The 25,043-nt window shown below is 34.5% G+C and overlaps 1 protein-coding gene across 5 annotated transcripts in view; it reads right to left on the bottom strand.

Annotated features, from left to right (window-relative positions):
* Nucleotides 1-25,043, bottom strand: part of LOC149790345 (cyclin-dependent kinase 14-like) — a 127,336-nt gene that overhangs the window by 26,780 nt on the left and 75,513 nt on the right. For all 5 annotated transcript variants that reach the window (XM_089972388.1, XM_089972389.1, XM_089972391.1 and 2 more), the window contains 8 exons: nucleotides 17,909-18,000; nucleotides 16,026-16,105; nucleotides 13,991-14,085; nucleotides 7,269-7,331; nucleotides 5,405-5,466; nucleotides 3,675-3,736; nucleotides 2,314-2,434; nucleotides 1,885-1,978 (listed from right to left, as the gene is read on the bottom strand). In XM_089972388.1, coding sequence (XP_089828514.1) covers nucleotides 1,885-1,978; nucleotides 2,314-2,434; nucleotides 3,675-3,736; nucleotides 5,405-5,466; nucleotides 7,269-7,331; nucleotides 13,991-14,085; nucleotides 16,026-16,105; nucleotides 17,909-18,000 — 669 coding nt within the window. The remainder of the gene's footprint in view (nucleotides 1-1,884; nucleotides 1,979-2,313; nucleotides 2,435-3,674; nucleotides 3,737-5,404; nucleotides 5,467-7,268; nucleotides 7,332-13,990; nucleotides 14,086-16,025; nucleotides 16,106-17,908; nucleotides 18,001-25,043) is intronic.

Here is a 25,043-nt window from a genome sequence, read left to right as displayed (position 1 = left end):
CCCAGCTCTGCCATTGCATAATATGCCAGAAGATTTGGGTCTATGCCGTTTGTAATCAGTAGAAAAAAACATTAACCAAGATCGGCCAACACATGATGCAATGTCAGGTCACGGTCTATGTTGTTGACTATAAATTATGAAACTTTGGCAAATATTTACAGAGCATATTTAGGTCTGACAACACGGCCAGGGGCTGCATGTGGAGCCCACAATCAAAATAATGCTATAAAATGTGTGATCTTAAAAATAAGATCAAATGTTCAAGCTAGCATGTCAAAGAATAAACTTTCTTAGCTTCATAGTGATTAATCCAGCATATTAAGAAAATGCATCAAGGGGTTTAGAAAGTATAAACAAATTAAAAATCTCTAACAAAACCTCAAGACCAATTTTCTATGACTGTCACCTGACCTCTAGTCCAAGGGGTATAAGAATACGTCACAAAATGAATTGTTTGAGCTGTAATGATTCATCCCAAGTATAAAAATCATCAATACATTTTACAAAACTTTAACTGATTTTAAAATGCGAATTTATGGACAGTGCTCTGGCATCCACGATCATGGGTGGAGTGACTCTGCCATAAAATGAATGGTCTTAATTTCAGCAAATCTTTTTGCTGCACTATGTATTGTGCTCCTCTGTGGACAAACTTTAGTGAATCTATGAAAAGAAAACTAGTTATTGGTTATAATAATAGTCTTCGTTTTCTAATAGGTCTTCCTAGGTGGAATAGTGCCTCCAGCATGTTTGTAAATCATAATGTATTCGGCTTTGATGAAGTAATGAGAAAGTATGTTTTCTCAATGATGACAAGAATATCTAATAGTAAGAACTGTATATTGAAATCTCTTTGGAACCATGACATTCATTTAAATTCTCAAATTATTAGTAGATGGAACAAATTAATATTTAAATGTGCTGTTTAATTTCTTTCTTAACACTGCATGGCACAATTATTTGTGTTAAATGTATCTGTATACTTGTATGTATGAGATATATGTTCTTTTATGTTTACAATGTTTTTTTTAATTTATAATTTTATTTTATATTTTAATTTAGAGGTATGGACTTTGTAGTAGTCTGAAATAAAGAATTCTTATCTTATCTTATCATCATGATTCTTGCCAAGGACAAAAATCTATTAAGGGTAATTGTGTTACCAAATGAAAAAAAAATCTTCAAGGAAAACCTTTACACAAATTTTCTTTGCTTGAAACCTTGACCCCACAGTAAAAGAAGCAAACAAACATGAGCTGAAAAATCAAAGGTTTTAGCTTCATAATTATTCATGTCAAGTATGATGGGAATTTATCACAAGGTTTAGGAAAATTGCAAAATGTAACCAAAAGCTTCACAGGCTATTGACTGCACTAGTGCTGAGGCTGGAAAAAATGACTGCTGTGTCTCACGTCACACCATGTGCATCTTAGGCCAATTTCCTACAATATGACAAATTTATTAGGCTGACCCCTGGTCTTGTCATGGGTTTGTTTTATTTGGGGAGGATTTTAATTGCATTTGTAAGACATTAGTGGATGTGTCCTGCCAAGGATATGAAAGCAAAACACTTTGGCAACCATTTCAGGCTGCAATGGGCAGGTACCACAACCCATGACTCTTTTATTATAATCTACAAAATACCATCTATTTCCCTCTTATCATGGGGAAAAATATGGGATTATCATTAACAAAACCTAGACAGAAAAAACTTAATAGTAAACTGCTGGCACAAATTGAGTACTTTCTTAGTATTAAGCTACAAAGTGCCTCAAATGATTCACAGATTATGTATTACTTGATGGACGCTAAAAGATCACCTATTATGAATCAACTTCTTAACATATCTACTTTTACCAACAAATATGATCTTAAAAAACCTACCCTGAATATCTGATCCAGCTGATCACAGGCGTCTTTCATCCCTGGAAATGTAGCTATCCCAGATAGCATTTCTGTAAAAATACAGCCAACTCCCCTAAAATGAATAAGATAAATCTTTCAGGCCAAACTTAAAAAAGTTAGAAAGATGAAATTAACATTTCAAGTTCACATTTTGTTTCACAATTTTAAAACATTATATTACGCTACTGTACCACTGTTTCAACAACAAAATTCCAACAATGTCCCTGTCCTTATAATAAGATCAAAATCAGAAATAATTACCTTAGACAATAAATTCACAAGTAATCAAAAGGAAGCAACTCTGAAAACTATTACTGAGTTCTGTAATAATTCCTCTGCAGACATTTGTATTCAATTTTGTTTTAACATCCATCATGAAAATTGATATAAAAAATCGAGACTACCTACCACATATCCAGTGATATGGAATAGTTGGTCGACCCCAGCAAAACATCTGGTGGCCGATACCATAGTGTGACCACTTCATTGGAATAGGTATGACTAGGTATAGATTTGGCACGTGCCAACCCTGAAAATACAAGCACCATTATTAGCACCTAATAAAGTAATTTAATTACCATATTTATCTGGTAAAAAGAACGATATGTCATCCACCCATCTTTTAAATCGTTTTAGCAAATAGTGGCTAAGGATATCCAATTTCATAATTAGCACACCTGCTAATAAGTTATCCTAACACAGGAATAAGACTCTCTCTCTCTCTCTATATATATATATATACACACACACACACACACACACACACACACAGTGGGACGGAGAGAGGGAGAGAAAGACAGACAGACAAGACAACAGAGGATATTGTTTTTGTCTTAATTTTATGGGGGATATACTTCATTCTTTAGTAAAATAAACATACTATATTGTGTGGAAAAATTATGATTATAATGTTTGTCAACCATACATACAATTTTTTGGACATATGTTATGTGACATGCCACATAAAATAAATTAATATTGTAATTAGCATCAGATGGCACATCTCTATGTAGTTGAAAGACTATTGGTTTCCATCCCTGATTTGGTGGAGTTTTTAATGGCACATCAACACAAGAAGAGTGTGTGTGTATGTGTGTGGATATGTGTGTTGTGTTGTGTGTGTGCATGTGTGTGTTGTGTTGTGTGTGTGTATATGTGTGTGTATGTGTGTGTGTATGTTATGTTGTGTGCATGTGCTGTGTATATGTGTTTTTTGTGTGTGTGTGTGTGTGTGTGTGTGTGTGTGTGTGTGTGTGTGATTTGGATTTTTAACATAGCTTTAACAATGTTTAAGTCATATCACTGCGAAGCATGCAGTTTGACAGTTTACAGTGATGTCTAGCACTGGAACATCATGCCGCAGGCATGTAGCATTATGTCCCACCCAGTCACATTATCCTGACACCAAGCCAACCAGCCCTAATGCTAACCTCTTAATGCTGAGCACCAAGCCAACACAAGAAGGTTGATTATTGCCAAGGCAATTGGGATAAAGAGTCATGGTAAAGGACATTCAATATCATTCAACCCAGACTGATCCAGTTGTATGATTGAACCTGCACCCTTTTTGGTCACAAGTCATGCATGCTAACCACTGAGTCACTGTGGTTCCTGTATTCATTATTGGCCTCTAACAACATGCACAGGACACAATGGGCATACTACTGAACATGACTGGGGATATTCATAAATATAACCTTTTTTTCAAGAGGATAACTTTACCAGAAGATAATAACTAGGACATTAAAGTGAATAGGAAAGGAACCTACCAAAATCTGCTAATTTGAGTTCTCCTGATTCACTTATTAACAAATTTTGTGGTTTGAGATCCCTGCAAGGTAAAATGAATAAAATCAAAGTAAGAAAACATAAAAACATGCATAGATGACAATTTAGTATATTGGCCATTTCACTCCCTGGTTTGATATTGTTTTTCTCACAAATATCTGATAAGTCTTATTCATTAAAAGGCTCTTAAGAAACTTTGTAACTAAAATTAAAACAGGACGCGTTCAATCACATGGCTCTAATGGAGTATTTTATCTGAAAACGATCAAGTAAATTATTATCATAGAAAGCAAAGGTTTACTTGAAGATAAAATGAACCTCCCATTGACAACTTTCTCAACATATACATTTGTTATTTCTCAAGATAACCTGTTGTCTTGATATTTTTAATTTCCTATATTCCACCACCTAATCCTAAAATGAGTTTAAAAAAACAAAGTACTATAACAAGTTTTAAATACTACCACTGGGAAAAACAATTTTCCCTTCATAACAGCCAGCAGCCATCTTTAACTAACTAATAGTTTTAAATTACATCTGTCAGTTATTGACATTGATCAGGTTCATGCAATAGTTGATATTGCAGAACAATTGATAGGTTTTTTATTAACCACAAATTATACGGTGAAGATTAAACACAAGGTCAATTATAGAGAAAAGGTTCAAAGTGTTAATTTATCAAGCATATCTACATGTAGATTAAAACTCTCCTTCTCTCATAACATTTATTCCAGCTCAATTCCCAACATTTACCATTCAAATTAATGATGACTGTCCAAAATGACTGACTGGATTGCTTCCCTTCATTAAGACTTGGTTTGATTTATATGTGACTTATCAGGCCAAGTAACTAGCAACTAATGTAAAAGTATAATGATAGAAACATTGATTTTGTGCAGTACACATTAACAAATAATGATCAAAACAAAAAAATACTGCTTTCCTTGGACATGTACTTTACTTTTTTTTACTAAGCATTAAAAAGATCAAGTATAAAACATTACAATACAAAGAAGAGACACACTGAAATAAGGATCACGTGATTATATTTTGTCAAACCATGCAGTGTTATGAAGCGCTTTCCAAGCTGGTCTTACTGCTCACCTTTGCTTTTTCCAAAGTATACTGCAAGCTATCAAATCATAACAAATCCATCAAACCAATAAAAAAGAGAACCTAGACATATCATATAGGCAATCAGCAAGGAAAAATCAGTGGAGAAGATGAAGAAGAATATATATAAGGTCATCCTCTCTGATGGGGAGGATAAATTTACATAATGAGTTTTTGTTCTTGGAAATGTGTCACTCCTGCATACATATCAGAGGTTGGTAAAACTTATGCCAACTTTTGCAAGAGACATACTTTTAAATGCAATTATTTGCATATTGATGCAATATATTTTCAGTTCTTTTTGGTTTTAATCGCACTTTCAACACATTATTAGCTACATCCTGCTAAAGAAAATGAAAGTTAGGTTCTTTTCCCATTGGCATAATGAGGCTGCTAACCCTGGGATGAAGCCATCAACCCATGGATTATAACTCTGAAATTTTACCAACCATTCCACCATGACTCCCTTGATGTAATATACAAAAACAATGAATATGGAGTTTTCAGGTATGGAAGGTTAAAAAAATAAGTTTAAACAGAAACCTCCAAAAGTGACCTTTAAGACCTGTTTCCTGATTGGAAGGATTGGTATATTTACCTGTGTAAAATTCTTCTCTGATGGCAATATGCCAAACCTCGGAGAAGTTGCAGTAAGAATAACTGCAAGAAACAGGAGAAGAAAAAAGTTTTAAAATATTTTTTTTTTTTTTTAATTTCTAGCGATTGCAGTACAACTGAAAAGTTTGCTGCAAAATACAACTATTTTTTTAAACTATTTACCAATAAAAGAAAAGTACATTTCAATCAGATCAAGTCGCCACATCATCCAAATTTTCTGAAAAAAAGCGTCACAAAATTATTAATAATCACCAAAAGCTTTCTGGAAGTATCAAACTGTTCTGTCAATGAATTCCGATATAGCGAAAAATATTATTTGTCAAAGATGAGAAAAAATAAAGAAGGTTTCTGTACAAATCAGGGCATGTTTGGAAGGCAAACAGTGGGTACATTTCTATAAGGAAATAAGCCCAGGACTAGTATCAGGCTACATTTTGAGTTTTTTTTAAGGAGTGAGTTAATCAATGTATCATACTGTACCAGCTTCAACAAAAAATTTGAACTCTGTTTGCTCTATGATTCATACTTCTCATGGTATTCATATTTCCTTTCCAACATAAAGTGGGTACACTTATTAATGTTATCACTATTTAGTTTTTAATTCTGTGAATTAATTTTTTTTTTAGAAAACTGAGTATGTGCCATCTCATTGCAGTATAGCTAGATCTTGATGACAGCATAACTGTCATAATTAATTCACTTGAAACCACTGTCTGCCTTCTGCATGTTCTGTCCATAGTAAGGCACTGATATTATTACAAATACACTGATATTATTACAAATACACTGATATTGTTACAAATACATTCAATTAAACCTATGCCTTCTTCTGCATGTTCTGTCCATATTAAGGCACTGATATTATTACAAATACACTGATATTATTACAAATACATTCAATTAAACCTATGTCTTGAACAAAAAGTACCATTTTTTATTAGGTGTGTAACAAGAAAAGTATGAAAGATTAATCGTATTTGTCTTTGGCCATGTCTCACTCTGAAATCACAAAATACCATTTCTGTCTATGATAGTGTTTCATACAGTTGACCCAAAAGCTGTTTGACACCTACTTTAAAGGGAGATAAATCTGACTGCAAATTAAATACATATACAGAACATCTTTGGGTAATAAAAATCACTGGTTGATGTACAATGTAATACAGCCACTACTTCTGCTAACGTTATGATTAATAATGTCTACTTCCATATTTTACCAATTTTCCCTGACCTTTTATTTCAAGCCAATTACAAAGTAGAACTTGCAGCAATGAGTGCATCACAAATGGCTGCAGGTATCTACAATCTACCTGGAAGAGCTCAAACAAAATAATTTCTTTCAGAAAAGGGAAGCTTTGAGAAAATGGGAGTTCAAGAACCATTCACTAATAAATGGTGATGTGAAATGTTGGAAATCAAATTCGTCCATGGTCATATCAATACAAAGTTGCATAATAAGTTTGGCTACAATGCAATATTACATACCAAGTTATGTTGTGGAAAGCAAAGTGAATACAAGAGTCACACCAGGACCATCTCTCTTCTAAATGATAATGCAGAACATATGAAATTGAACTTGTTCATGGTCTCATCCAAATAAAACTGCATGCCAATACAGCTAATCTAAGTCAAAATTTACTGCACAAATGGGTAAGAACAAGGGCCATAACTCTTGTAAATGTCAGGGAAATGATGTCGGGGATATTGGAAATCAAACTCAATCAAGGTAATATAGACCTGAAGCCAAATGCCAAACATGGTTGAAATCCAATAAATTCTGGTTAAAAAGAAGAGGAAATGTGTGTGTCAGCATAATGATGAAGTTTTATCCTCTGAAAACTTACCTTTATATTAAAAGTATTTAATCCTCCAGGATGTTTCTCTAAATACTGACTTAGATCTGTGTGCTGAAATTATTAATAAATACAAACTTATTAATAGTAAAATACATACTTGTTAATAGCAAAAGATGTACTTATTAATCATAATAGACATTTTTAATAGTAAAGGACATACTTATTAATAATAACAGATATATTTATTAATAGTAACATACATATTTATAATAGTTGCTGTTGTTGTTTTGGTGTCTATCACCATTTTTTCAGTGCAAGATAGGAAATACATGTGTGCATGATGGAGGAAGAACTATGGAAAATCCTGGTAAGAACCAACAACCCATAAGAAGCTAGTGGCAGCTTTCTCAAACCCTAAAGAGCAATTAGATTTTGTTTTGTAAAGGTACAAGTTATAAACTATATGAACAATCTGCACTTAATGACTAGTCAACTTCATGTACGATTACTCTTCTTTCCCAACTAGTAACACTTGAAAGGACCAGAATTCTCTCATCTTCAAGAAGCAAAAATTATAAATTACATTAAGTAATCACACTTCAATGTGAGCTAATGTATTTTAAGGCAGATAAAGTTCTGCAGGACAAAAAGATTTTGAAACATTTTAGTCCCAGATCTCCAGATGATAATTAATTAATTGGGCTTTTTACTCTCTGATTTGGAATTAATTGCAAATTTCTAAATGTTTTAGGGTTTTTTGAGGAAACTGCAAAAACAAAAATGTAAACTACCAGACAAAACATTAATCATCATGACATAAATCATTCAGGTACATGTCATCAAGACAATCAATCATCATGACATTAATCATCCTGGCATAAGTCATCAAGATAATCATCAAGACATTAATCACAAACAAGACATTTTAACCATCCAGACACTGATAATCAATACATTAATCACCAAGACAGTCATCAAGACATTAATCATCAAAACATTAATCAAGACAATAATCAAGATAATCATCAAGACATTAATCACAAACAAGACATTAACCATCCAGACATAAGTCATCAAGATAATCATCAAGACATTAATCACAAACAAGACATTAATCATCCAGATACTGATAACCGATACATTAATCATCAAAACGTTATCAAAACATTAATCATCAAGACATTATCAAAACATTAATCAAGACAATAAACTCCAAGACATTAATCATGACATTAATCATCAAGACATTAATCATCAAGACATTAATCAAGACATTATTCATCCAGACATTAATCAAGACATTATTCATCAAGACATTAATCAAGACATTATTCATCAAGACATTAATTATCAAGACATTAATCAAGACATTATTCATCAAGACATTAATTAAGACATTATTCATCAAGACATTATTCATCAAGACATTAATCATCCAGACATTAATCATCCAGACATTAATCATCAAGACATTAATCAAGACATTATTCATCAAGACATTAATCATCCAGACATTAATCATCAAGATATTAATCAAGACATTATTCATCAAGACATTAATTAAGACATTATTCATCAAGACATTATTCATCAAGACATTAATCATCCAGACATTAATCATCCAGACATTAATCATCAAGACATTAATCAAGACATTATTCATCGAGACATTAATCATCCAGACATTAATCATCAAGACATTAATCAAGACATTATTCATCAAGACATTAATTAAGACATTATTCATCAAGACATTATTCATCAAGACATTAATCATTCAGACATTAATCATCAAGACATTAAGACATTATTCATCAAGACATTATTCATCAAGACATTAATCATCCAGACATTAATCATCAAGACATTAATCAAGACATTATTCATCAAGACATTAATCATCCAGACATTAATCATCCAGACATTAATCATCAAGACATTAATCAAGACATTAATCATCCAGACATTAATCATCCAGACATTAATCATCAAGACATTATTCATCCAGATATTAATCATTAAAACATCAGCCAGACACTGATCATCAAAATATTAATATAGACAGTAATCAAGACATTAATATAGACAGTACTCAAGACATTAATATAGACAGTAATCATTGAGACATTAATATAGACAGTAATCATTGAGACATTAGTATAGACAGTAATCACAAAGACATTAATATAGACAGTAATCATCAAGACATTAATATAGACAGTACTCAAGACATTAATATAGACAGTAATCATTGAGACATTAATATATACAGTAATCACAAAGACATTAATAGAGACAGTAATCAGCAAGACATTAATTCAGACAAGAGATTAATATAGACAATAATCACAAAAACATTAATATAGACAGTAATCATTGAGACATTAATATATACAGTAATCACAAAGACATTAATACTGACAGTAATCATCAAGACATTAATAATATTTTTTTAATACATTATATAACCAAGTGTATTGTATTTACAGCAAAGTCTATACTGATTGATCTGCCATAATAGGACATAAGCTGTTGATCATAACATAGTTGCAATTGATTGAACATGCCATATTAGGACATGGGTTGTGCTTACATCATATTTTCTACTGACTAAGCATTATAGGAAATAGATTGTGCTGACAGCATAGTCTCTATGGATTGAACATGCCAATATAGGACATGGATTGTACTGACAGCATAGTCTCTATGGATTGAACATGCCAATATAGGACATGGACTGTGTTAACAGCATAGTCTCTATGGATTGAACATGCCATTGTAGGACATGGATTGTGCTGACAGCATAGTCTCTATGGATTGAACATGCCATTGTAGGACATGGATTGTGCTGACAGCATAGTCTCTATGGATTCAACATGCCATTGTAGGACATGGATTGTGCTGATAGCATAGTCTCTATGGATTGATCATGCCATTGTAGGACATGGATTGTGTTAACAGCATAGTCTCTAAGGATTGAACATGCCATTGTAAGACATGGATTGTGGTTACTGCACAGTCTCTCTACTGATTACACATGCTATCACAGAACACAAATTTTGCTGACAGTGGATTAAACACACCATCATAGGAAATGGATTGTGTTGATGGCATAGTCTCTATGGATTGAACACACCATCATAGGATATGGATTGTGTTAACAGCATAGTCTATATGGATTGAACATGCCATTGTAGGGAATGGATTGTACTGACAGCATAGTCTCTATGGATTGAACATGCCATTGTAAGACATGGATTGTGCTGACAGCTTAGTCTCTATGGACTGAACACATCATTGTAGGATATGGATTGTGTTAACAGCATAGTCTCTGTGGATTGAACATTCCATTGTAGGATATGGATTGTGTTAACAGCATAGTCTCTGTGGATCGAACACACCATCATTGGACATGGATTGTGCTGACAGCTTAGCCTCTATGGATTGAACACATCATTGTAGGATATGGACTGTGTTAACAGCATAGTCTCTGTGGACTGAACACTCCACTGTAGGATATGGATTGTGTTAACAGCATAGTCTCTGTGGATTGAACACTACATTGTAGGATATGGATTGTGTTAACAACATAGTCTCTGTGGATTGAACACATCATTGTAGGATATGAATTGTGTTAACAGCATAGTCTCTGTGGATAGAACACTCCATTGTAGGATACGGATTGTGTTAACAGCATAGTCTATGTGGATTGAGCACTCCATTGTAGGATATGGACTGTGTTAACAGCATAGTCTCTGCGGATAGAACACTCCATTGTAGGATATGGATTGTATTAACAGCATAGTCTCTGTGGATTGAGCACTCCATTGTAGGATATGGATTGTGTTAACAGCATAGTCTCTGTGGATTGAACACATCATTGTAGGATATGAATGGTGTTAACAGCATAGTCTCTGTGGATAGAACACTCCATTATAGGATATGGATTGTGTTAACAGCATAGTCTCTGTGGATTGAGCACTCCATTGTACGATATGGATTGTGTTAACAGCATAGTCTCTGTGGATAGAACACTCCATTGTAGGATATGGATTGTGTTAACAGCATAGTCTCTGTGGATTGAGCACTCCATTGTAGGATATGGATTGTGTTAACAGCATAGTCTGTGGATTGAACACACCATCATGGGACATGGATTGTGGTGTTGGCAATGTCTATACTAACTGAACACACCATCATTGGACATGGATTGTACTATTGGCAATGTCTCTACAGACTGAAACACCATAAAACATGGATTGTACTATTGGCAATGCCTCTACAGACTGAAACACCATAAGACATGGATTGTACTATTGGCAATGTCTCTACCGACTGAAACACCATAAGACATGGATTGTCCTATTGGCAATGTCTCTACCGACTGAAACACCATAAGACATGGATTGTACTATTGGCAATGTCTCTACCGACTGAAACACCATAAGACATGGATTGTCCTATTGGCAATGTCTCTACCGACTGAAACACCATCATAAAACAGGGATTGTGCAGATTATGCTGACACCAATGTCTATAGGGATTCAACACATCATCATAAAACTTGGACATGTGCTTACAACAGAAGTGATATGCTGACAAACTTATAAATATTACTGTTTCGCTCAATATGAGTGTTTTTATAAATTTCTTTATACATGCTTAGTTGCATTAATAAAATATGCAAATAATGTGCTTATCTAGAACACTGAAAAATATGTATACTATAAACTTGTAAGTTGAGTCCAACTGCCAGATGTAAAGGCCCAGATCCACTATTGCATAATACACCAGCAAATCTGGGTTTGTGCCCTTTCTTAAGAGTGATCAGTACAAACAACACAGACCCTAACTTACTGGTGCTTTATTTGATGGGAGATCAAAATCTATGTTTTTTGCACCTGACAAAGTATTTACACTAATTTCGACTCAAGTTCTGTTGAAGCACTTTTAATTTTGTTTTAGCATATGATAATGATTTCACATGTCATGTAAGCTGGTTAAAAACAAGAGTATTAATCCTACCAGCAGAAAAAAATGTTATTTTCAAACAAATTTCTGCAGATTAGTTCCATGTTATGTACAACTATAATAAGCAAAATGTTCAATAAATGCTAAAGATTTCTAAATTAAGTGGTTTTATTTCCATGCAAGAAGAATCATGTGAGACATTTTCAGCTTTCAAAAAGAACAAGATTTTATTGTTCAACATTCTGTAATGGAGTATCACAAGAACTCCAAGAAATGACACATTATGCATGTTCAACTACTGCACGATTAAAGTAACAGTACCACAAATGGCAAATAATATGCCTGACTTGTGGACTTTTCTCTATTGATTATCTTGGTCTTGATCTCTAAGCGAAAGACTTGACATTGAATTATCAGGTGTGGACCTGTGTAAAGTGCCATCAAAATATCTGTCAAGGTTGAAATTAGAAACAGGCCACCATATTACATTAGCACTGTATGTGACCTTGACCATGACCTTGATGCAAAGGGTATGACTGAAAACTCAAGATGCTCTCAAGATAGTAAATATAAAAGGCTGAAATGTCATCAAATAATTTCAATGGTTCAAAGGTTATACTGTCCCATACATGATCAGCACTGATTTATCCTTTCCCTTGTCATGACCTTGACCCAAGACAGAAGGTACAGTCTACTCATGATAACTTATGAAAGTGTCATTAAAATGTCTTTTACGTCAAAATTTCTACTCCAGGCATGTCAGTATGTGATCTTAATCAAGGCATGTGGAGCTGGGATTTTAGTCAAGGCATGTCCTGCTGTGATCTTCAGATATGTACAGCTGTGACCCTAATCAAGACATGTCTTGCTGTGATCTTAATCAAGCCGTATCCAGCTGTGATCTTAGTCAAGGCATGTCATGCTGTGATCTTAATCAAGGCATGTCCAGCTGTGATTTTATTTAAGGCATGTCCTGCTATGATCTTAGTCAAGGCATGTCCAGCTGAAACATTAATCAAGTCATGTCCAGCTGTGATTTTAGTCAAGGCATGTCCAGCTATGTTCTTAATCAGGGCATGTCCTACTGTGATATTAATCAAGACATGTCCAGTTGTGACCTTAATCAAGACATGTCCAGCTGTGGTCTTAATCAAGCCATGTCCAGCTGCAATCTTAATCAAGTCATGTCCAGCTGTGACTTTAATCAAGGCATGTCCAGCTGTGATCTTAATCAAGCCGTCTTGTTGTGATCTTAATCAAGGCATGTCCAGCTATGATCTTAATCAAGGCTTTTCCAGCTATGATCTTAAACAAGGCATATTCAGCTGTGACCTTAATCAAGACATGTCCAGCTGTGATCTTAACCCCTGCACAGGCAGCATGTCCATGGTATGCAGCACACTGTCTATACATGCAGTGTGACTGCAAAAAGATATCTTCATTGGTTCCAAATTATACCTTGCAGGATACATAATTACACATTGTCCCTGTTGTGACACTAACCATACAACTCTGACAAACCTTCTAGTCAAACATATACATGAGTTACGATTCATTAAAATTTCTCCTTTACCAAATTATGGGCAAAACAGGTGAAATGTTAAATGAGCAGACAGGAAACACCATATACATAATATGCCTGACTTAGGAAAGACATATAATAAATACAAAAGAATCATAAATTGGTCATGGTAACCTTTTTAATGGTGTAAATAATACTCACACCTGGGATATCAAGGCCTGAAATACAAAGATCAATGCAAATGATGATGGTATTTTTGTAAGCAAGCAATACTTACCACATATTCAAATACAAAGGTTAATGTCTCTCTTGTGTGTATGATGTCATGTAGAGTTACTATGTTTGCATGCTTCAAGCCTTTCAAAAGGGAAGCTGAAACAAATAAACAAACATCCATGTTATGATATCAAACAAGTAGTCTCATCATATATGGCATTAGCATCTTTTACACAATTCTCAACATTGTAAAATATACAAAAGACTCAACAAACTTGCACTTCTTTAAAAATAAATCACTTGATCTGACACTTGCAGAAAATAACTTTTTGAGAAGAACTTCTGGACATAAATACTAAATATTGGAATTAAATAGATTTACATAGAATTATCTCAACCCTACCAACATTGTTGTTGTTGTGGGATTTAATGCTATTTTTCAGCACACGATAGGCTATGTATGGCGGCCAGTATTAATGGTGGAGGAAGAACCCAGGAAAACCCTGGTAAGAACCACAATCCCATAAGAAGCTATTGGCAAGCTTTCTCATATACCCACATTGGCCGAATCCTAGATTCGAGCCCACGCAGACAGAGGTGAGATGGCAGTGATCCGTAATGGAGAGCGCTTTAAACCACTCAGTGCCCCTCCTACCAACATTGCAAAACTGGAATAGACCTTGTGTTGCCTAGTGTCATACTGAAATACCAAGCTGTTTAAAGTCTCAATTGCATTCTTCAATGACCAAAAATTCTACAGAACTGTTTCTCTAGAAATGTATCTAACATTGCAGATTTACAAGTAAAAAGATATTTAACACAAATAATTGATAATTACCAAGGCCTTCCCAGAACACAATATTTTGCCACAAACAACACTGTAAGGAATATTAAATAACTGTCAATAACTTGGCACAAAATCTTGACACTGTTAACGAGTGTTCATGCAATGATGTATTCCCTCATCTGCACATGTGTGTGTGTGTGTGTGATTTAGATTTTTAACGCAGCTTTAACAATTTTTCAGTCATGTCACTAAGATGTCTGCAGTGTGACAGTTTATAGTGATGTCTAGCACAGGGGCATCATGCCGTAGACATGTAGCATAATGACCCTCATATGCACCAACCAAACCTGATTTGCAAAAATGTAAAAAAAAATCTTAAGCACTGAAATCACCACAGCATTCAGTGCTAGAATAGTTATACCAGTCTCACCATCAATACCCTCAATAACAGAATGTGACATGAGTCTCACCACCTTTGCCATTAATGCTATAAAAGTGACATGTCACAATGCCTGATATCAGTGCAGCAGATATGACAAGTCTCACCATCACTGCCATCACTGGCAGAAAAGGAACACAGTTCTCAATCCCATCAATGTTAGGATTGTGACAACTTTCACTCCCACTACCATTAAGTTAGTAATGTGATAAATCTCACCAAATCTGCTATCAATGCTAGAAATGTGACAAGGTTCGCTGCCACTGCTTTCAATGCTAGAAATATGACAAAATGTCACTGCCACTGCTATCAGTGCTAGAAATGTAACAAAGTTCACTGTCACTGCTATCAATGCTAGAAATGACAGTGTCACTGCCACTGCTACCAATGCTACACATGTCACATGGTTCACTGCCACTGTTATCAATGCTAGAAATGTGACAAAATGTCCCTGCCACTGGTATCAATGCTAGAAATGTGACAAAATGTCACTGCCACTGGTATCAATGCTAGAAATGTGACAAAATGTCACTGCCACTGGTATCAATGCTAGAAATGTGACAAAATGTCACTGCCACTGCTAAGAATGCTAGAAATGTGACAAAGTTCATTGACACTGCTATCAATGCTAGAAATGTGATAGTCACTGCCACTGCTACCAATGCTACAAACCTCACTGCTACTGCTATCAATGCAAGAAATGTGACAAAGTTCACTGCCACTGCTTTCAATGCTAGAAATGTGACAAAATGTCAATGCCACTGCTTTCAATGCTAGAAATGTGACAAAATGTCACTACCACTTCCATCAATGCAACAAAAGTGATAATTATCTAATAATTTTCAAAGGCAGGGGAGACACTCAACTTACCTTCTCTTATGGCTGTAAATGGGACACCCTCTTCCGGCTGAATTCGGATTTCTTTCAGTGCTATTACCTGATGAGTAAGACTGTAAATAAAGAGAAAGATTGTAACCCACTTATGTTTCTGACATCAAACATTCTGACATATTAATTTGATGGAAACATTTACAATAAATATGTCGTGACCAATACAAAGTTTTACTTACTAAAATTAAATTTAAGTTAAAAAAGAAGAGAAATACAAAGAGAAACTACAAACTCCAACTTGCAATGAATTTTATGTACAGCTTATGTTGACACAATGGTTCTCAATGAACAGTTAAGCAACACCAACAAATGAGGGAAGACTCACAAATCTCTACATTTTTTTATAATGGTGGACCTTTAAATTAACATTAACACTTTAAATCTGCAAGTACGTACAAGTCATTTATCATCGAATTCTATAACCATTCATCATACAGTGTGTAATAGGCCAAAACTTGAAGCACAAAATAACACCACTTCTAAGTAATGTGAGACTTGAGCAATGATTTCTTAATTTTATATATATTCTGATTTATGACACTGCTCTATGCTAGTAGAACTAGTTTATGTTGCAATTTTTACAAAGCTTAAACTCTGAGCATTTGATATTACAGACATTCCAGTGAAAGACATCATGAAACAGCAATTGTTTTCAAAATGAAAGGTATGGTCATTCTCAAAACCTGGTAAAATATTTTAAATTTTACAAAACTTCCTGTGTAGTTACAGGTATCAAAAAGTTATGTTGTTGTTGTTGTTGTTGTAGGGTTTAATGCCATTTTTCAGCACATGATAGGCTATGCATGGCGGCCAGTATTAATGATGGAGGAAGAACCTGGGAAAAACCCATAAAGAACCACTGACCCACAAGAAGCTACTGGCAAGCTTTCTCACATACCCACAATGGCAGAATCCAAGACTCGAACCTATGCAGACAGAGGTGAGATGGCAGTGATCCGTAACAGAGACCACTTTAGACCACTTAGAAACTCAGGGCCCCATCAAACAGTTATGTTATTGAATGTATAGAGTTTGATATCTTGCACAGATTAGCAGTCTTTGCATGCAAGACTGGTTATGCCAAACTGAGTCCACCCAAGCTGTCAGACAGTAAGCATGTAATATTTTTTTTACTGAATCAGTCACAGTTACTATATTTCTTAACTATAAGTAAAAACAATACAAACGTTTAAATAAAAATATTTTTTTATTCTTCACTTAATTTCAATGACTTTATAATTTCATTCATGGCATCTTTAAATGAGTTAGGCAAGCATGATTACATCATATCGTAAAACATATGATGGCATAATGTAAAACATTATGTAATAATGTGATAATATATATTCTTGTCAATGACTGACAACACCATGTATGTGTAAATTTGTGTCCAGTTACTTCCTGTGTTAATTCAGTAGACAACAGTGCATATATTTATATATATATATATATATATATATATATATATATATATATATATATATATATATATATATATATATATGCATTGTTGGCTGAAGCAATGTAATAAGCTGAAGCAGTGTCCATATGCCCAAATCCATGCCCTATCCACCCCTCATTCAATGGGGTCAAGGATCAATAAGACGCATCTGGACAACTGTTCACCAAGAAAGTGAGGAAAATGGAATCTATGAAATAAAAAGCCTTATGAATTAACTACTCAAAATGTCCACCTACAACTTTACAAACTTTTGAATATAGAAATTGGTACAAGTACCAAATATATTATAAAAAACAAGGTTATGTTACAAACTACGTCAGAATAGACAAAGCTACTATTTTTGTCACTTATTCCAAGCACACAGCCCCTTTGACCCCGATGAACAGATTAAAATACTTACCTACTAATACCTTTATATACAGTAGCATAAGACCCTTCTCCCAGCTGTTCTAATTTTTGGTAGGACTCGGCCCTTCCAAACGGACAACTGCCCTGAAATGAAAATTAACATTCAAAACTCTGCAGCAGTCATGCAATTCAATCTCCTTTATCCAAATTCACTGGGATATGAATCAGGGTTCCAAGGAATTCTGTGTTTGGTCTGGGAACAACATCATGATTCTGTTGACCCAGGCCAGACAACAACTCACTGAATATTTGGGTACAAATTTCAAACTTACAGTAATATTGGGCTAATATTGCACTTGAATTCACTCACAGATGTGGCATGTTTATAGCAAAAAGGTTGTCAATCCAATTTCTAACACATCATCTTTCACTTAGTAACTAACTGATATGGTAGCATTTTGCTATCTGACTGGATGCTGCTGAATCAAGCTTATCAGACTGACCAGCCTATGTACCAAGGGAGATAATTTAGAATAATAACTACTGAATAAAGCTTATCAGATTGATCTGCCTATTTACCAAGGGACATAATCTAGAAAAGTAACTGCTGCCCCATAAACAATAATGGTGGCGCTCACCAGATAATATGTACTTTTGAGAGAGTGACGTATGTAAGGTGAAGTAGTTCGCATTTAAAACATGCACAGTGGAGAGAACGTTTGCATACCTCTATGCTACATTAATGTAATGTGGATGATATTTCTTTTGGATATTGTACTTTTGGAAATTTTACATGATTTAAGCACACTGCTAACTAAAATGACTGCTCCCTTGTGTTAAAAAATCAGTCTGAATTAGTCTAAAGTACACTATACATAGCAGCTATTAAAATAGGGAAAATGAATTTTGCCAGACTAGACAATACCAGCTTCTGAAAGTGCAATGAATGAATTACCAAATATATAAAATGTAAAAAAAGTTATCAGCTCTTTTTTATACAATTGACCTCTGAAGTTCAGGAAGTGAAAATGACCAAGTAGAGCTAGCACTTTTTTGAAAGGTGCACATTTGAAAGGCCAAGCTGTATACTCTATAACCCATAGTACACCCATCAATCATACACCAAAATAAAGGGAATTAAAGGTTCTTTGCATTATACCTAAGATATACAAGGTCTTTTTTAAATAGCCAGTATAACCAGTGAGGAAAGCCGGGAACATTCTTTTTCTTTAAATTCCTAACCCTATGCAAAATTCGAAACTGTACAGCGCCACCTTAAAGAAAATAAAAAAATGTTTGCAATTATTTTTTTTTATTTTCATATAATTATGTATGATGTTCTGAATAAAATGGTACATTCATATTGCATTTAAGCATGAAAATAAGCTAATTATGATCATTTTTCTCTTGCTTACATAATTTGCCATGAGGTATGTTTGTGTGAGTAGTGACCTTAATTATGGGGAAATTAGAAGACTTAGAATATAGGAATAGAGTCAACATAAATTTAAAACTGTTGCAATAAGTGACAGAAATATATGGTGAAAATGTTTCTTTTCATTTATTTGCAATGAAATAAAAAAATAAATGAAGAGAAAGTGAATTCGCTTCTTCCATATTAAACAATAGGGAAATATTTTACACTTTGACCTTTGACCTTTATGAAGCTGATGAGTTACCTCCCTTTTCTAATTGTAAAATTCATTGTTGATACTTCAGAAATAATTCTGGCTAGTTTCATGTTCCTGTCATTCAGCATAACATTGGTTACTATGTTTACAAAATGTAATGTGCATTCTTAAAATAGCTCACTTTTATCATGGGGGGTGGGTAGGCTGGACTTGTTAGAGACTCTGACACTCATAAATACTGTTCTGTGGGGAAAAAGGCAGGAGAATTATTCATAAGGATTGTTTTGATGCTTGCGACTTAAATGTTTCAGCCATATAAACATAATTAAATCATAAAAAAATAATACCTACATCTTCTTTATGGTGGCGCTCACCAGATAATATGTACTTTTGAGAGAGTGACGTATGTAAGGTGAAGTAGTTCGCATTTAAAACATGCACAGTGGAGAGAACGTTTGCATACCTCTATGCTACATTAATGTAATGTGGATAATATTTCTTTTGGATATTGTACTTTTGGAAATTTTACATGATTTAAGCACACTGCTAACTAAAATGACTGCTCCCTTGTGTTAAAAAATCAGTCTGAATTAGTCTAAAGTACACTATACATAGCAGCTATTAAAATAGGGAAAATGAATTTTGCCAGACTAGACAATACCAGCTTCTGAAAGTGCAATGAATGAATTACCAAATATATAAAATGTAAAAAAAGTTATCAGCTCTTTTTTATACAATTGACCTCTGAAGTTCAGGAAGTGAAAATGACCAAGTAGAACTAGCACTTTTTTGAAACGTGCACATTTGAAGTAAGGCCAAGCTGTATACTCTATAACCCATAGTACACCCGTCAATCATACACCAAAATAAAGGGAATTAAAGGTTCTTTGCATTATACCTAAGATATACAAGGTCTTTTTTAAATAGCCAGTATAACCAGTGAGGAAAGCCAGGGACATTCTTTTTCTTTAAATTCCTAACCCTATGCAAAATTCGAAACTGTATAGTGCCACCAATACATGCTGAATAAGATTTTCAAACTTAAACTATTCACAGGACATCAAGCCACCATACTGAATCCCCAACACAGATAACGAGTCCTCTAATCTCTCAACTGATTAGGCATGGTGTAGGCAGTACCTCTTTTATCTGTATGATGGTCCTTGTTCACAATACTGTGTAATCTTAATACATATCCTAAATTGATCAATGACCCTTGGTTAACAAAGATGCAGATGTATCAGATAGTGACCTTCAAAAAACTTTAAAAAAACAGTGGACATTAACATTACAAACAACAACCATGTCATTGTTGTCACTGACACCCATGTCTTCCTATTCACTGGCAAGGTAAAACACCTGGATATAAAAACAAATTAATTTATTCTTACGGCAAAAATGTTGCCATGATCTTAGTATCACACAACCAAATGACCCATATGACCTTTCAGCATCTGACCAACCATGTGCTAGTGACATCTCATCTTAACTGTTAAAATTATGTGCCAAATAACATAATAACCTGATAGAGGAAACATATAATATACATGAGTTTAATAAAAATTCCAAATAATTATTTTAAAAGCTAAAAACCAACTACAAATCTGTGACTGACTTCTGATTTTTCATTCCACAAAATGATTCATGTACTCTGGTGAGTTTGGGACCAGTCTGATGCCTGTCAATGAAATGAATTTTCTGTTGAAAAGCTTTGAGCAAATTCACCATCGTAACTTGACCTTCAACATTTCGACTCCAATCCCTCAAAGGGATTCACACTCTACTATCTGACAAGAATTTCCAGGAATTCAAGATAAGACCATTTCTTTATTTTGACTACTGAGAGCTGAAACCATCTCTGATATTATTTAGTGTTAACAAGATTTCTAAATTAGATGATGTGGTGGATATCTTGATGTCTTATGTTAATATGGCATACATTAAGAGAGAGCAATGACAACAAGATTTTCAAGACAGTAATTATAGCTGTATGACTGGACCCATTTTTTTTTATTTAGGACCAACAAGGTATTGTAAGAAGTCTACTGGTGAAAACCCCATGATGATATAGTTATCCACTGGGGAGAAGTAAAGATAATAATTTCATGGTGGTCACACTGAGGGTCAATTTATGTAATTTTCATTTAGGAACAACTAAACACAATAAGTTGTTGTTGTTGTTATAGGGTTTAACGCCATTTTTTAGCACAAGATAGGCTATACATGGCGGCTAGTATTAATGGTGGAAGAAGAACCGGGTAAACCCCAGAAAGAACCACCGACCCACGAGAAGCTACCGGCAAGCTTTCTCGCATATCCACACTGGCCGAGCCCGAGACTCGAACCCACACAGACAGAGGTGAGATGGCAGTGATCCGTGACGGAGAACGCTTTAGACCACTCGGCCACTCAGGGCCCCGACAAAAACAATAAATCATAATTTTCAATGTAGGCAACAATATCAAGATTTTCAAAGTGACTATACTGGATGTCAGCTCAGTAACAGTTTGATTTAGGCCCAGCAAGACATCAGAAAGAAGCCCTCTGGTAAGTGCCATGTTGATATACTTTCCACTTAGGAGGAGAAGGAATAACAGGATTTTCAAGATTGCTGACATTATGTCCATATAGGATATCAGATTAACACCGTTTCCATTTAGACCCAATTACATGTGATAAGATGTTTTTGGGGAAATCACAATGTCAACATAACCAGCATACATGTGATTCTACCGATGGCAGGACATAAATACTATATTAAAGGCCATCAAACGCACATCCCATTTTACAACTCTATAGTGTCTGAAGAATACAAGATTTCTTTTTTTTTTTAAATTATCCAAGAAACGGATTTTTTTTGCATTCTATCCACAAATTACTTAAACAGGTGCAGTGATGTGTAGCTTAGCAATAAGCTTAAGAAGCTTACCATGTACACAACAAGCTGTTAATTGGTCTAACTTTTTTTTGTAATCTGGAATGGTAAGTTGAAAGCCAAATGTTGAATTTTCATCAGGTGTTATAAAATTATCCAAGTAGGTTCATTATGCCTGTTGAGACTTTTCATAAAAAATCAGCCAACCTCAGAAGCAGTGAAATAAAAATGAGAATCAGACCAACCAAAATATGACTTCAGCTGAAAAAAATAAAGTTAGGATTTTTGAGTATTTGTATTATTTAACTGTTACTGCAATATTCAAGATCGTTTGAGAGGTTTATTTAAAATCTGAAGGCAGCTCATATTTAATTGCAGGTCATGCCAAAATGTCAAAACATGTCAAAACATGCACATTCTCAAACTCTTAAAAAAACCACCAGTTATAAAATATGAAATGGGGAAATTAATTTCAAGTCCAACTCAGAAACTACCTCCTTGGAGTGAACACAGCATGGAATGGTATTAGAAAAGCACCCAGCAACCTTAAAAACCCATCCATGGAAAAACAACAAGCTTCTCGGCAGGCTGAACATGGTTATTTTGTCACTGGTACTTCCAATGCTGATACAGACCTTTACATTTGGTTCAAATGTGCGCTTAGAGCTTCTAAAGATTAGGTGCTATACAAAGACCTCATTATTATTATTATTATTATTATTCAAGGACTGATGCCCATCCAAAACCCTGAGCCAACTCACTGTGACCTTGACCTTTTACCTCCAAATCCTGAGGTAGCATCTTCACAACAGATTATCACAATTCATTCACTGATCTTTACCAAATAAGATATGTCACAGAAGATAACAAATTAAAATTTCGGCTCAAATAAAATTCACAATTCTGCAACACACATGCATTCTGCTTAACCCTTTACCTCATGCAAGCATCTCTGGATGCCTCTAATCCATTCATATGGAAGTGCCTTCATGGAAGCACCTTTTGACGCCTGCTGTAAACATCAACCATTTTGAGCTGGTTTTTATAGCACCACATTCGGGGACCCCCCCCCCCCCCATTAGATACTACACTAATTTCTGCAAATGATGATTATGTCAGATCACATGATCGCTAAATATGCACTGGTCGATATCTGCCATTTAAAGTAACTGGGTCGTAATCTCCACTCTCCAAAATGGCGATCGCAGATTTCATTATGTACAAAGTTTTCACTATTAGAATCAAAACCAAGAAAGATTCAATAACTTAGGTAAAGGCTTTGATATTGATGTAGGCAGCAATTAATTTTTATAAATTATCAAATTCAGATGACTTAGTGACGAAAACCTTGTAAATTTAGAGTATATGAAATGGCAGCTACGGTTGGTCATGCAGCCTCACTGACATGACAATGAACGAGTTCTCTCTCGATTTTAAAGTACATAAAAAATTCTTCCGTGAAAAATAATTACACAGCTATAACAATAGGACTTTACTCTTAAATTTGTCCACATATAATAGATGTGTACCAAAAATGTAATATGGTTAAAACGTAACATACACTACAATGCTTAACAGTTCACAGGCAGGCCTATGCGTATGCTGTCGACAAGGTAACAGGTGTTATATTTATAGCATGCTGCACTTTGTTACTATGTCTATGAGGTAAAGGGTTAAAAAATTAATATGGATACACATGAGATACTAATCCATGCAAAGGATTATTGGTAGTCATTCTTAGCATTACTGTAACAGGGTAACATTTGGTAGGTGTGAAGTACTATCTTTGGCATCTTAATTGGCTGTAGTTACATCTTAGTCATCTTAATTGGCTGCAGTTACATCTTAGTCATCTTAATTGGCTGCAGTTACATCTTAGTCATCTTAATTGGCTGTAGTTACATCTTAGTCATCTTAATTGGCTGTAGTTACATCTTAGTCATCTTAATTGGCTATAGTTACTTACATCCCAGGCATCTTAAGTGGCTGTAGTTACATCCTAGCAATCTTCAGTGCCTGTAGTTATATCTTAGATATCTCAAGTGGCTGTAATTATATCTTAGACATCTCAAGGGGCTGTAGTTACATCTCAGTCATCTTAAGTGACTCAAGTTATATCTTGGACAGCTTCAGTGGCTGTAACATTTTTGGCATCCTATTTAGACCATAAGTGGGATGCTTTCTGTCAATTATTGTCAAATTCTGTTCAGTGATTTTTTGTTTTCAAAAAGCCTTTTAAAGTTAAATATAATTACACATTTTGGAAGCCATATCTAATGCTGAATTGGCTTCATTTTTATAGATCTAAATATGAAAATGCTCTCAATCAAACTGAACTAATTCTGTTCAGCAGTTTTTAATAAGTTATGCCAGTTAAATCTGGTGCTGTATTGAAATTGCTGAACAAACCTGAAAGGCCATGGTCCTTCAGATGTTGCTTAATGGTCATAGATTACAGGTCACAAAATGCACACACTCAAATTCTGTACTGTCAGTCAATGGCATGGAGTAAGGTCCTTAAGTAAGTTTTTAACTAATGGCTAGTCCAAATGTATATCGCCCAGCTATAATGGTGAGAATTTCTTAAGGCTCTTGCAACTAGTCATTTTAAGTAAGTTTGTAACTAATGGCTAGTCCAAATGTATATCTCCCAGCTATAATGGTGAGAATTTCTTAAAGCT

The sequence above is a fragment of the Sinohyriopsis cumingii genome, chromosome 10 (assembly GCF_028554795.1).
Source record: "Sinohyriopsis cumingii isolate HCF-2022 chromosome 10, ASM2855479v2, whole genome shotgun sequence".
In the NCBI taxonomy this organism is placed as follows: Eukaryota; Metazoa; Mollusca; class Bivalvia; order Unionida; family Unionidae; genus Sinohyriopsis; species Sinohyriopsis cumingii.
The sequence above is the reverse complement of the archived record's forward strand: the minus strand, read 5'-3'. Positions and strand labels throughout refer to the sequence as shown.